Source organism: Quercus lobata, chromosome 2 (genome assembly GCF_001633185.2).
Source record: "Quercus lobata isolate SW786 chromosome 2, ValleyOak3.0 Primary Assembly, whole genome shotgun sequence".
NCBI classification, from domain to species: Eukaryota; Viridiplantae; Streptophyta; class Magnoliopsida; order Fagales; family Fagaceae; genus Quercus; species Quercus lobata.
Genome location: NC_044905.1, coordinates 1515561 through 1530044, shown reverse-complemented (window position 1 = coordinate 1530044; position 14484 = coordinate 1515561). Strand labels below are relative to the sequence as shown.

Genomic DNA, 14484 nt, shown 5'->3' with positions numbered 1-14484 from the left:
TAATAACTTGTCATTTATAATTTGTTATAAAAATATTATAGATGTAACATTTCTCTCAAATAAAATAAAAAAATATCTATTCGGATCCTAAAAATGAAGGTATTGTGATATTTTGTTGAATTCTTAGACTTCTTTTTTAATATAGTCAAATTGGGTGAGCTAAAATTTACGGTTTCACACACAATTTTCTTGTGTTGTCTTTTTGTTTGTTATTTTTTTTAAAGCACAATTTTAAAACTAGTAATAATTTTTCACCTAAAATTTGTTGTGAAAATACTGTGGACATAAAAAATAAAATAATAATATCAAATTGAGACCAACCACAGCTGGGAATAAAAAAAATTTGCGGAAATGTTGTAACATTTTGTTGTGTTCCTAGGATTATTTTTTGTGTGACATTTTGTTGTCTTCCTATGCTTCTTTTTTTGTTTAGTCAAATTTGGTAAGCCAAAATTTATTGTTTTAGGCACAATTTTCTTCAATTGGCTTTTTATTTGTTATTTGTTATTTTTTTTTTTTTAATGCAGGGTCAAAAGTGGTTAGCCCAATTTAAAACCAGTAACAATTTACCATCTACGATTTATTATGAAAATATTGTGAATGTAGCATTATTCTAAAATAATATAATAAAATATTAAACCAGAACCCACCATAGCTAGAAATAAAAGTATTACAAAAATATCGTGATATTTTGTTGTGTTCCTAGACTTTGTTTTTGGTTTAGTCAATTTTTTGAACCAAAATTCATTGTTTTATGTGTAATTTTCTTTAGGTTGATTTTTTGGACACATTGTTTTACACACACACACAAAAATTGACGAAGTTGCACTATTCTTCTTTATGTTTGGGATAGTTTCATTCCCCCCTAAATTAAAGTTGAATAATTTTCTCCTTTATATTTTGTAAATGAGCATATATTTCTATTGTTACTCTCTTAGTTAAACCATAACGAAATCTTATAATTCCTAAAATATTCCATTATGCAATGTCTGAAATACTCCTACTAAATTTTAATGTCCCAAAAACTTTTTTCTTGTATTTTGAATATTATGTGGTAGACTGGTAGTTATATTTGAAAAGTTAGAATGATGATATATGATGTTCAATTTGTTACCTAAAGAACACTTATTTATTAGGTTTAAATCTTCTTAACTTATAATTTTATCTAATAGAAACTTTGATAACAGATGACTTTTGTTATTTTGTTTTTTTTTAATTTCTTTTTCTACTTAAAATGGTGTTCATTAAAAATAAGTAAGCTAAACATTGTAGTTAGACTCATAAAATAAGATGATAAAGAATAAAGTATGAATAACAAAATCTTTATTGTAGATGGTTGCAAATATTTAATTTGATGAAGATTTTCAAAAAAATTATAGCATATATCATCATTCATTGCAAAAATTTAAATATTGTGGAAAGATGATGACATTTATTATCATTCCTTATAGCATTTTTTAGTAAATAAATATTACATTTAGTAAATAGGTTCTAAAAATTTGTTATAGTAAATACTATACTAAATAAATATTCAAATAGCTATTTTAAATTTCAGTAAATGATTTCATACAACTACCACGAGCAAATCTTATAAAAAAAATATATATATATATTTTCGGAGAAAAAAAATTATATATTAATTTTCTAACCAAAGGGCAGCACAGTCCACACCAGTTTTTGTTTTTGTTCTATCCAAGATCTCTGGTCTCTGCTGTCTCCTAGGGTTCGGAACAAAACTCCAAACTTTGCCAGGTAAATTCAATCCCCATCACCAAATTGAACTTAATTTCACGAAATTCTTTCCCTTTTGGCTATTGGGTATTCGATCATACAAAAAACCCAATTCAAAAACTCAATTTTTAACCCATATTTGACCATATTTGATTCTTTTACTCTGTTTCTAACATCTGGGCATTCTTGTTTTTCAGGTTTAGTGTTTATCAGAATCATGGTAAGTTTTTTCAATTTTTAAAAAAATAATCTTAATTGAGATACAAACTCTGGTTTTCTTAATTTGGATTTGATTATTTAGGACCATGATGACTGCGATTTGAGATGCGGACCTGGGGGCCCTGTCCTTCGCAGGGTTCGAAATCAAGGCCCAAGTTCCATAGGTTGGGCTTTGACAATTCTTTCGGCAATGGAATATACGCTGGCAAGGATTAACCCTGCGGATAATGAATTGTCACTACAATTTATTATTTACACATTACGGGAGTACCTAATTGCTAGGAAACTTATTCAAGATGATGCACGCACTTGGAGGGGGGACTATGAGGTGCCAATGCTTGAAGTATTCCGCTGGTTGATGTTACATGGAGTAGCAAAAGAATCTGAGTGCAAATCGCTTGCAAAAGTCTTTCTTGATTCTGTAAGTTTTTCTTTCTTCTTCTTTCTTTGTAATAAAAATATATGTAAATAACAATAAAAAATGATATTTGATGCCATAATGTGTTAATTCTAATCTTGCAGGGGATGACAGTGGCATATCTCCAAGACTACACAGTGATTAACGTAGAGAATGAAGAATTAATGCTGAATTTATTAAGTGATGGATTTTGCCTATGTGCAACCATTCAGATTTTTGAAGACTTAAAAGAATACAAGCATGATGAAAATTCGGTCTATGAAGCTACTGCTGAAGATAAAGAATTTGTTTCACATGCGGTGCTAATTACAGGCTTTGGAACTACTCCAATAACAAGGAAAAAATTCTGGTGGATTAAAAACAGTTGGGGTGAGGAATGGGGGGATAAAGGTTTTGGAAGAATATACAGAGGGTATGATGCAATTCACCCAAGAACTGGTCAGGGAAACCCCAATCTACTTAAAGAAGTAATTGTATGTAGGGTTGTTAAGGAGAAAGTACTTGATTGATAGAAATGGTGTTTGTTAGGAAATGGTGTTTGTTAGGAAGGCATTTGTCATTTACATTTTAAGTTTCACTTTAGGCACATGGTTTTTTTTTTTTTTTTTTGTGGGTATTTGGCTGATGATTTACAAGATAGTCTTATCCTTTTGCCATTGATATTGATTGTAAAATTATCTTCTATGGTTGAACTGCGATTATTCTTAGTATATAACCAATTATATTCCTTTTCCCTGATTACGCTTTCCATAAAATTTGAATGAAGTGTTACCTATGTTGTGATGTGATGCAAGCATTTCTATTGTACAGGGATGTTCTTTTTTCTTTGCTATAACACCAACCCTGCAACTCTATATATTATGTTCATCCTGCATCCATTTGACATATGTGTAGTCAAGAACTTGGAGTTTACCAGTTGGTACTATAGCTATAGCATTTTGTGGGGTTTTAATTGAATTTTTTGAATGACAATCAAAGTGCTTTGTAATAATTTTCTTGGCTATACATGTTAATAAACATAGACACCATTTTTGCAGATTTTGAAAATCTGGTCTGCTGAATACAGCAGCAGTCCGAACAATACTAAAGATGAAGAATCGAAAGGGGGCTGTTTAAAAGCTCTCTCTCTCTCTCTCACGCGCACACACACACACATACAGACAAACACATTTCCTTTTTTCTATTTTGTCCAAGTTGTTGAGCCTGTAAGTATACAGTTGTTGCTAAAACCAACCACTCCTCTCCCCTGGCCAGATTGCCACTCCCTGTGTATTTAAACTAGTACTGATTCTTTCCTTTTTTCTTTTCCCCTCTCCTGGATGGACATCCATGTATTTCAGAATCTGATTGTAGTAGATGAAAATGACAAAAAGTTAAAAGAGCATTATGTTTATAGGTAAACTTTTAAAAAGTTGAATGAAGAAAAATCACTGAATCGGATGATTCACATATACTATGTATCCGTTTGGATACTGAGGTTTGTGCGTCTGCATTTATTTATTTATTATTATTTTTTTTTCTTTCAGAAGCATGTTTCTCAGACTTTATGTCACACCAGTGGGTTCCGTGCACTGTTCACAGGACTCACAATCCCCTTTTTTCAGAAATTTTTCCATTAAAAATGGGTCCCACAGTACTATTCACACGTTTAACAATTATTTTGCTATATTGTTTTTAGTTTTCAGTTTTTAGCGGTATCCAAACGGCCCTATATATATATATATATATATATATATATATTACCCATGACAAATATGAAGGGAAGAAGGTTGAATGCTAATTGTAATAATGCATCGTCACCCACGCAAGGGCGGAAAAACCAAGAAAGAGAAGACCAAAAAATTACAAATACCAGAAGAAAATCAAAGGGCAAACAATTCTGCTATTTTCTTGTTAATCCATAAGGTCAATGAGAAACCAAACTCGGTAATGCTTTGCCTGTCTGAGTTTTTTTTAAACATTTATTTATTTTTAATATAGATGTCATATTTGACTCTAACTATAACACCAAAGGAATTTTAATGGTATGAAATCTGTTCCAGTTTTCTACTGCACTAATTTTTCCTTTTTTCTGAGGGGAAAAAACACAGAATTATTTTTCTATCTTTTTTTTTTTTTGATAGGTTCATCAATCGAGATGGCATTGACTTTTCGGATGCTCAAGGTATGCAAGCCATTCAGGTAGTGCCTCCTCTGTTCTTTTAAAGGCATTTGTTGTTTTCTTCAAACTTCAAATTATATGAAACCTATGTTTTTATTGTTTCAAGGAGTGGGATTTGGCTGAAAATTTGCAAGGAGTGTTGGAATACCAGACAAGGTAATCTTTTTTTCGTTCATTTCTTGTTGGTATACATCATACTGCATTGCCTTTGCCTAGAAACTTCATTTCATTTTATATTGAGAGGGGAGAGCAATGCAAAATGTGGTAAGTTTAATTAATAATTTAGATACTAAAACATGAGTACATTTCTCATTTCGTAGTAATGCAGATTGTCAAGTTGATGACATTAGAACTTATGTATAAGTTTTTTCTGCAACCTATGGGTTTTAGTCTTAAGATCAGTTATTGTGTACTTTCTGATATAATGTCAATATATTTTATTAGATATATTAAATTTCAAAGTGTGGCAAGTATCACATTGCATTTTCCTGAGAATTTTGGCTGTGAAACTACTCAGATTCATTATATTGGCCTAAAAGGTGAAGCTACCCAGGTAATCTCATTGCCATAATAAAGGTTTGTTGGTTGTTGTTGGTCCTAGTTACTAAAAAAACAAAAGTTGTTGCTGATCCTTTGATTCATTTTTCTTGTCTATTATTGTAGTTGAACAGGGATGTCGTTGTGACAATTGTTTATGAACTTATGCCAAATCCTTCAGACCACAAGTAATTCTCTGTCTCTGTCTCTGTGATTGACTAGTGACATGTTTGCTGTTTTTGAATGATTGATTAGTAACTGATTAAAATACCGAGTGGTACCAGCCATTACTGGGTGTACCGGTCAATTTCGGCAAATACTAGGAAAAATACTGGTTATACTGATCAATACTGGCTGCATTAATTAATTGAAGACATTTTTTTTTTTTTGTCAATAAAGATATTAAGATTCTATAATATTTGGTTTTTTTTTTGTTTTTTTTTTTTTGAGAGAGTTTCAACTTATGGCATCTGCCCCTAATTATAATATTTGGTATTGAAATGATATTATGTGAACCTGCCGCATTATATAACGAGGAGTTTCTGTTTAAATTTATACAATTTATTTATTTATACATCTAAAACGGTACTTTAGAATATACCGGTATTGAAATATTCCCTTCCAAAGGGCAAATTAGAATGATCACCAGAATGTATTTTAAAACATTGGATGAAAGTTCACATATGCCATTATTCAAAATCCATATTGCCTTTTCATGGCATTTGAAATGAGCATTTATGCATATATAAATAAATAGATGATTTTTATTTTTTTAATGTTCAAAAAAGAATATTGAGTAATTTTTGTGATACTGTATACTTCATATTATGCATGATTTTTTATTAATAAAGGGGGGGGTGGGGGGGGAGGGGTGGTAAGTATTTCTTACATTCCCAGACTCACATAAATCAGTAATCAGATTGTTCTGTTAGGAAATAATATATTCCTTCAAAATATATACCTGTGTGTTTGCCAGTCCAAATACATTACAAATGATTTATGCTGAATTGATGAAAATATGTTCAGTATTGATGCCAATGCCACATTACAAATTGAAGATCATGATTTGCTATTAAAATGATGTTTGAATATTATTATACCTCTCTTTTCTTTACTACTGCCAATGGGCTTATCTACTGGCTTGAAATCCATTGATAGAACTCTTTACATGAATGAATTAGTATATTTCCTTCAGTCTATCCTACATCTTGATTCAAGTACCAAGTGGAGTAATCATTTAAACGAAAAACTTCAATACAATTCCATAAGGCATAGGTGTTATACCTTGGGCTCCTCAATTACTTTCAACTATGTGGCTGCATAGACCAATGACCACATAGTTGAATTTAATTGTCTTTGGGGAAGATAACACTTTTTGTGCTATATTAACCAACACAACCACATGGTTGAATTTAATTGGGGAACTTAAGGTACATCGCCTAACCTAAGTAACTGTATCTAAGTTTTGACCTTTGTTTAAGGGCTTGAAAGGTTTCACTTTAAACAGTTGGTCACTTGCATATATGGTCCTAAATTTCCAAAATAGTTGGCTTACTGAAAATTTTTCTACTCATTTGCAGGGCACGGTCTGAAAGTGGTAGGGGTCTTTCACATGTTGAATAAAGAGTACCAGCTATCTATTACATCATTTACATGCTTTCTTCTTGAGTGGATTCTGTATTCTGTACATCTGTTCTTGAAATGTTGTTGCAACCCTTTATTTTGTGGCACCTCTTATCATCTTTTACTTAGCCATACATGCTATATTATAGAAAAAATACATCTTTATTATTATTATTATTATTATTTAAATAACAGGAAAAAAAGACATCTGCTAGTGTACTGCTCGGCACTTACAATTTGCAAATTTCATGTTACGGCAAATATGTCGAACGTAAATTTCATCCTTGAAAATGGTAGATAACCCAGGATGCAATGCAATAGAAGTCCTCATAGCAAATATGGCAATGATAACATCTAAGTGCTTCATAACATCTATGGTGTATCCTATTTTCTTCCTTCATATGTAATTGGCACTTGTACCAATCATTTGTAATGGTTAGTGACAATCAATGACCTTTGTGAAGACCAAGATTGAGTGGAACAGTATTTGTAAGGACCAAGATTGACTCATTGAGGTACCTGTTCCACACAAGGTGAGTACAAAATTTGGGGGATTATTAAGAATTCATTTGAAAAGAAAAATGATTGATGATAGACTATATTTGTTCATATTTAATGATAAAGTTGATCGTATTCAACCAAAAAATGGGGAGAAAAATGGTTGGCCATAATTTGCTAACATTTCCATGAAATTTTACTATTGGATGGTAGAATTTAAATCAACAATTAAGGTTCTAGTCAACAATTAATACCTTTAGCAACAAAACGTGATATGGACCGTCCATGTTTTAGTTCATTGCACATGTGAATTAAGGAAGTCTACTAGTATGACATGTGTCTCGATTGCTAGAATATGTAAGTGACATCAACATTCTTATCTACCATTCTCATCCACATTCTTTAAACCATTAGAGCTTTTATATATAAACTGTGTTTTTTTTTTCTCTATGCATAAATCAGCCCATTATAGAGGCCCAAAAATAAATCCCTGGCCCCCCATGGCTATGGAAGAGAAAAAATCGTCTCTCTGCCACCCTCATCCTTATCATACTAACATCGCCATAATCTTTTCATCCCAACTCCAAGCTCCTCCCTTTTACTCATTGACACCATCATCATCAACATTTTCCCTTCCTTCTAAGCGCAAAACCCAACTGAAAGCCCCATCGGAATAAAAAAATCTCCAGCCCACTCACATTCAAAACAAAAACCCACTCACTCAGCTTTAAATCATTCCACCACAAAAGGCCCAACCAGTGTTGACCCACCATTACATTGAGTTGACCTCGGTCTTTCTAAAATTTTCCTTCTATTTTAGACTACCAGCCAACTTTATTCATTATACACCCTCCACGTCATCTCTACCCAAATCTGAACACGCCTCACGTACAAGACTTGACCTTTACCTATTTTAATAATTAATAGATATTGAATAAACACTAAAAAAAAAAATTAGAATTGATTGAAGAATCCTTGATCTCTACAGATTACTCTGCATAAATAATTCTTATCTAATAATTCAAATAAACTACTGCTCCTTTTAAACAAGATAAGCCCTGCATTTTAGGAACAAACTATCCTAATAAAACTCAAACACTAGCTCCACTAGCCGTTACCCACCAAACACTTGATAAACAAATTCCCTTATCCTACTAAAATGCAAACACTTGGGATACGGTGCTCTAACCCCTGAAATAACGCTCAACTCTTTCTCTTCCTTCTTCTTCTTCGGACATCCAGGGTTTCTTTTTTTTGCGCCTTATTTTCAGGTATCTTTTTTTTCTTTTTCCTTTTTTCCTTTTAAATATGCTATCCTACTTCTTGCCACGTGGACATTCTTTTAAAAAAAATATTTTTGTTTATTTAATATTTAAATATTTGTTTCTTCCACTCACTCAGTGAACGGTTCTCCTTTCTTTTCAAACAGAAACTAGGGTTTATGCTCATTTCCCCTTGACCGCACTTAAACGCAAAAATCCCACGCACAAATTTCTTAACAAAGGTAAAGCCTCATGAACCTCAATTTTTGTTTTCTTTTTTTATGTCAAAATTGATTATTTCGGTTCCATAATTTATTCTTATTATTATTGTTGTTGTTAGATTAAATTTCTGTTTGGTTTAATGGATAATTTTCTATAAGAAAAAGACAGCCCCTGAATGAAAAAAGATTTTCCGTACTAAAAAAATATGTGTTTAGGATTTTTTTTTTGGAATATGTAGGAAGCTTGTGACATATAGTTTTGGAAGCAAAGATGCAAGCGTGTAGTGGAGCTGCAGTGATGGGGTCTCTTCAACAGCCCATCTGGACCAAAGGGTCAAATTTCGCTCCAAAAGGGTCTAGTGTTATTGGGTTTCCACAACAAGGAAGGCTCAATTTGATGAAACCTTGTAGATCTTCTTATGTTGAAGGAAGTTTAGTTACTGGGAGGCCGCCTTCTTTTGCCTCTGTTCTTGTGCCTGAAATTGGAGGTATCAACTTTACATTGATTGATTGGTTGTTTTTGTTGTCTTGAGTTCTCATCTGGATGGTAGTGAATCCTTCATGTCTCAGTGCTTAGTGTCGTATTTTTTGCTCACTTCTGGTCCGAAACCTGGAAAAGTGGAAGTTTTGTGCATTAGGTATGACCTTTTATCTGGTCCTAAGTCCGGACAAATGAGGGTTGCGGTGGGTTTATGGCCAGCATAAAATGTTAGTCACTTTTCTTGACTTGATCCTATATGTATAGTGGTCAACCCTCGTTAGTCTGTTGAGGATCCATGACTAACCCAAAAAGTTTTGGGACTAAATACTAACTTTTTCACATGGGGAGTATTTTTTTTATGTATGCGTATGTGTGTGTGTTTTGAGTTGTTGGAAAGTGGCTCAAGCCCATTAAAATGCTTTGTTAGGAAGAGGTGTCGAGGTTTGGAGTAGTGTTTAGTGTTTGGAGTAGTTGAAGTTTGTATGCATCTAACAGTGGCATGATACCATCTGAAGAAGTAGTGTTTAGTGTTGTTCAATTCTTATTATTGGCACAATTTTGTATTGTGGACATTTCTTTGCCTTGATTGATATTGGTTTCTTCAATATGAATTACTAATGATATGGTCAACTGAATACTTATTTGTCAGCATTAGTTCCCTGTTTTATGTTACCAATAAGTATTGAGTCTTTGTTATATTCATGTTAGGAGAGGCGTAAATTACTCAAAGGTAGTTTGACGTTGGATACTGTCTCTATAACTAGTATCTTGTTGAGTAATATATAATGAGAAATGTCATCAGCATGGTGATATTATTGGCCCATCACAACCTTCATTCACCCCTCACAATGCTAAGTTTAGAAACTGAGCTTATTGTTTTGCCTTTTGCATTTCTCTTTGATTTGACTACTTTAGGGTAGTTATCAATTCTTCCTTCTTTTTCTTTAATATTGTTTTATCACAGTTTAGAGAATTTGTGTTTTCTACTTTTCTGCTTGTTGAACATCTGCTTCTGTTTTGTCTGCATAGACAACCATAATGGTCATTTTATTGCAATAAAATTTTCATATTTACCTGTAGAGGTTCCATAATTATTAATTATTCTGGGTGTAATGTTAATTCTGTTACAATTTGTGCTATTGCTTATGGCCGTGAATCCTACAGAAATCTGTGTTATTGCTTTTGGGGAAAATGGAAGCAGTGTAGAAAATAAGCTTGATACATTTTCTTACTCTCTTGTTATGCATAAAATGCATTCTGTTTGCATAGAATCATATAAACAAATTAATGCTATTACAATAAATATCTTACCAATTTTCAGTAGCTGGACTTAGTCAAGGCTGATCTTTTTTGCATGGAATTGCTTTGTTATGAAATGTAGGTAGTGGAAGCAGCTTTTTAGACTATGGTCTGACTGAAGCTGATCCTGAAGTACGCAGGATTATTGACAAGGAGAAGGAGCGGCAGTTCAAAAGCCTTGAGCTAATTGCCTCAGAGAATTTCACATCTCGAGCAGTAATGGAAGCTGTTGGATCATGCTTGACCAATAAGTATTCTGAAGGACTACCTGGTAAAAGGTATAATTTGTTATTTTGAGGAATGTACTTCAATTGTAAGTTTTATAGCTTTTAATTTATCATACACCTCAGATACTATGGTGGAAACGAGTACATAGATGAGCTTGAGATACTGTGTCAACAAAGAGCTTTGGCAGCATTTCACCTAGATGGAAAGAAGTGGGGTGTTAATGTTCAGCCATTATCTGGTTCGCCTGCTAACTTTGAGGTTTACACTGCAGTTTTAAAGCCACATGACCGGATAATGGTAGGTTGCTTTTCTCTCTTCATTTTAGCTTTTGTTGTTAGCATTTGCTGTCTTAGAATACATTAATAACTTGTACTTGTAACTTAGGGGTTGGACTTACCACATGGTGGACACTTGTCTCATGGGTTCATGACTGCTAAACGACGGGTATCTGGCACATCAATTTATTTTGAGTCTATGCCTTACCGACTTGATGAATCTACAGGTGACATAATTCTTTTATTAGTTTTGATAAGGATGAATGGTTAAATTGATTTTGTGGTCAATTCTAATTTTGTTTAAACTTTCAAACAGGTCTTGTTGATTATGACATGCTTGAGAAAACAGCTGTTCTCTTTAGACCAAAACTCATTATTGCTGGTGCAAGTGCCTATCCTCGAGATTTTGACTATGCTCGCATGAGGAAGGTAAGAGGTTTTATGCTGTGATTATTTATATGCAATAGCATCCGTTAGTGGTGAATGGTCGATTATTGTGTCCAAATAATCGTCTTCTCTCTACCAACCGAATAACTAACTGGTTATGTTTGATATTTGCACTTGAAGATTGCGGATGCTGTTGGTGCTTTTCTCATGATGGATATGGCTCACATAAGTGGCCTTGTCGCTGCATCTGTAGTTGCTGATCCTTTTGAGTACTGTGATATAGTGACCACCACCACACACAAGGTATTGGTCAAAATTTTGAATTTTACTTTGCAAAATATTTCTTCCACTTTTTTTCCCCATTTATGGTATTGCTTGCCTGACTTTTTGTGCACTTAAAGAGAGAACTTGATCCAGATCTTCTCTAGATACATACATACATACATACATACATATATATATATATATATACGTATATATTATTATGGAGTCACCTTGTTTTCTTTTGATGATATGCTAGTTTAAAATATAGTGTAATGTGCCTTGTTTGCATCCTGATTTTATGTTTCGATAGGTAGGAAAGTTTGCTCTGACAATATACTGACCAGATGGCATTATATAAAATTTTCTGAAAATCATGTGCTGTCTTTGTTGTAATCTGCATTCTGCACACACATGGCCTGGTAACTTTAGACATTTCTCTCCAGTCTTTGAGAGGTCCAAGAGGTGGCATGATCTTCTTCAAGAAGGATACTGTGCTTGGAGTTGACTTGGAATCTGCTATCAACAATGCTGTTTTTCCAGGTTTACAGGTCAGCTGGACTCATCTCTTTTGCTTTGTTATCAGATGTATGGAGTGTTGTGTTCCTTTTATCTTATGTGGTTACCCATGTTTACCTTTTTAATCTGCAAATTATTATTGTAACATATTTAAAGGCAGAGTTATTATGCAGGGTGGCCCTCATAACCACACAATTGGGGGACTTGCAGTTAGTTTGAAGCATGCTCAGTCCCCAGAGTTTAAGTCATACCAGAATAAGGTACTATGCTTCCCCCTTCATGATCAGAACTTGGTCCAAGCTATGCCCCTAAAATTGTACTTATGTAATTATACTGTCTATAGGTGGTCTCTAATTGTGGAGCTCTTGCTAGCCGATTGAATGAATTAGGATATAAGTTGGTTTCTGGTGGGAGTGATAATCACCTGGTTCTTGTCGATCTAAGGCCAATGGTAAGTTATTGACTTCTTTGTCCCCGGGGTTTGTTTGTTTTTGATGAGCTATACATGCACCTAATGAGTCTTGAATGCATGTCCTTGCCCGCCATCCCATTCTTATGGGAGTAGGAAGTGCTATTTGAGCAAAAGCTCATTTTGGCTTGTGTTTCCTTAAATTTAAATCTTGATGCTGGCTTATATATATATATATATATATATATATATATTCCTTGGCATTATTATTTCAAGTAATTGATCTATAGTCTACGAACAAATTTTGGTATGTCTTCTACATTTTCAAACATTCCCCAGTATAGTATAGTCATATAGATCATTCATGACCTACCAAGGTGTAGGTTTTTTTTTTTTTTTGGTGTGTGCGCGCGTTATCTTTGAAAGGGAGAATGCCATGTCATGTTAATATTATTATATGTCAAAATTTGTTATGGATAGCTAGGCGTTCAATCCAAGAAAACCTGTTTGATTTGCTAGTACTGCAATGATTGCTGTGATGATTATTTGGGATGGGGGTATTTTGCCTACCAGGGTGGTGTGGTTTTTTTTTTTTTTGGTGTGTTTGTTATCTTTGAAAGGGAGAATGCCATGACACGTCAATATTATTATATGTCAAAATTTGTTCTGGATTGCTAGGCATTTAATCCAAAGACAACCTGTTTAATTTGCTAGTACTGCAGCGATTGTTGTGATGATTATTTGGGATGGGGGTGTTTTGCCTACCATTTACCTTTACTAACAGCAATTAACATTGCTTTCCTTAACAGGGTATTGATGGAGCTCGGGTGGAGAAAATTCTTGACTTGGCCTCTATTACCCTCAACAAAAATTCAGTTCCTGGTGAGTCCTTTCTTTGGCAGGTTTATCCCATTTTAATTGATTTGATCTTTTTTTTTTGTTTGTTTCTCCCTTTCTTGTCAAAACTTACACTCAATAATATTCACTTATAAAGGTGACAAGAGTGCCTTAGTGCCTGGAGGTATCCGCATTGGATCACCTGCTATGACAACTAGAGGATTCACAGAGAGAGATTTTGTAGCAACTGCAGACTTTATTCATGAGGGCGTACAGATAACCCTTGAAGCTAAGCGGTTAGTCTCAGGATCCAAGCTTCAAGATTTTTTGAAGTTTGTAGCAGCCCCTGATTTCCCTTTACTGGATAAATTGTCGGATCTGCGCGAGAGAGTTGAAGCTTTGACAACCCAGTTCCCTCTGCCTGGGTTATAAGCAAGCTATTGGACAATTATGATAACCAAAAGGAAGGTTTAAATAACTTATAGGACAATTAGATAGTGGCTTGATAAGAAATTTGGGTATCTGGATTGATACTATGTTTTTATCATCTACCCCTTCTTGTTGCTAAGATGGGATAAATTTTGGAATCTGGGATTGAGACTATTATTTCGTCTACCCTGTTTTTGTTGCTAAGAAAATCGAAAGTCTGTTGAACATGTTTTCGATTAATAACATTTTTCTTTTTGCTAGAATACATGATTGAATTTGTTAGAACAGATTACAAATTTTGTAACGATCCAAATAACTAGATAAAAGAAAAAGGTATAAAAATAGATGAACAAGTTATTTAGTTCATTACAAAATTTGTAATCTAGCAGCTAAAGCTCTTACATTGTCCTTTGTGTCTACCCTCACTTTTTTTTTTTTTTGGTTTGACAGAAGTTAAAGCTCAACAAAGTAGCAAAAATCAAAATATAAATTGATTTCTTTTTGTCATAAAACAGGAATAGATCAAGAAATTAAAGTAAAAAATAACATGCTTCAAAACGCAAAGAATTCAAAGTTTTGTACTACCGTAACAAAGAATGCCATTAGTTGCATTGATATCTAAAGTAACAAAAACATTGAAAGTCACCCGAGAGTGAAAATTTCAAATTGCTTAATACTATTCCACCATT

General features: G+C 33.5%; 3 protein-coding genes across 6 annotated transcripts; all 3 read left to right on the top strand.

Moving 5' to 3' along the window:
* Positions 1–1650: 1650 nt before the first annotated feature.
* On the top strand, positions 1651–3106 carry LOC115971828 (cathepsin K-like). The gene is made up of 4 exons (XM_031091898.1): positions 1651–1752; positions 1929–1951; positions 2033–2371; positions 2473–3106. Exons 2-4 carry the CDS (start codon positions 1949–1951, stop codon positions 2875–2877), a joined length of 747 nt encoding a protein of 248 aa, XP_030947758.1. The 5' UTR covers positions 1651–1752; positions 1929–1948; the 3' UTR covers positions 2878–3106.
* Positions 3107–3354: 248 nt separating this feature from the next.
* On the top strand, positions 3355–6860 carry LOC115971843 (PITH domain-containing protein 1-like). 2 transcript variants are annotated; one of them, XM_031091921.1, is made up of 6 exons: positions 3355–3764; positions 4492–4549; positions 4636–4685; positions 4974–5082; positions 5193–5254; positions 6647–6860. In XM_031091921.1, the coding sequence occupies exons 1-6, from the start codon at positions 3688–3690 to the stop codon at positions 6687–6689; spliced, it is 399 nt and encodes a 132-aa protein (XP_030947781.1). In that variant the 5' UTR covers positions 3355–3687; the 3' UTR covers positions 6690–6860. The 2 variants fall into 2 exon arrangements, with proteins under 2 accessions (XP_030947781.1, XP_030947788.1); XM_031091928.1 differs by lacking the exon at positions 3355–3764 and adding an exon at positions 4104–4294.
* Positions 6861–8250: 1390 nt separating this feature from the next.
* LOC115971812 (serine hydroxymethyltransferase 3, chloroplastic) lies at positions 8251–14058 on the top strand. Of its 3 annotated transcripts, XM_031091876.1 has the most exons (13): positions 8251–8458; positions 8617–8691; positions 8910–9158; positions 10533–10728; positions 10801–10975; positions 11063–11180; positions 11270–11382; positions 11521–11643; positions 12048–12152; positions 12294–12380; positions 12464–12571; positions 13339–13411; positions 13524–14058. In XM_031091876.1, the coding sequence occupies exons 3-13, from the start codon at positions 8942–8944 to the stop codon at positions 13796–13798; spliced, it is 1590 nt and encodes a 529-aa protein (XP_030947736.1). In that variant the 5' UTR covers positions 8251–8458; positions 8617–8691; positions 8910–8941; the 3' UTR covers positions 13799–14058. The 3 variants fall into 3 exon arrangements, with proteins under 3 accessions (XP_030947736.1, XP_030947728.1, XP_030947745.1); XM_031091868.1 differs by lacking the exon at positions 8251–8458 and having other exon boundaries at positions 8582–8691; XM_031091885.1 differs by lacking the exon at positions 8251–8458 and having other exon boundaries at positions 8585–8691; positions 8887–9158.
* The last annotated feature ends 426 nt before the right edge of the window (positions 14059–14484 follow it).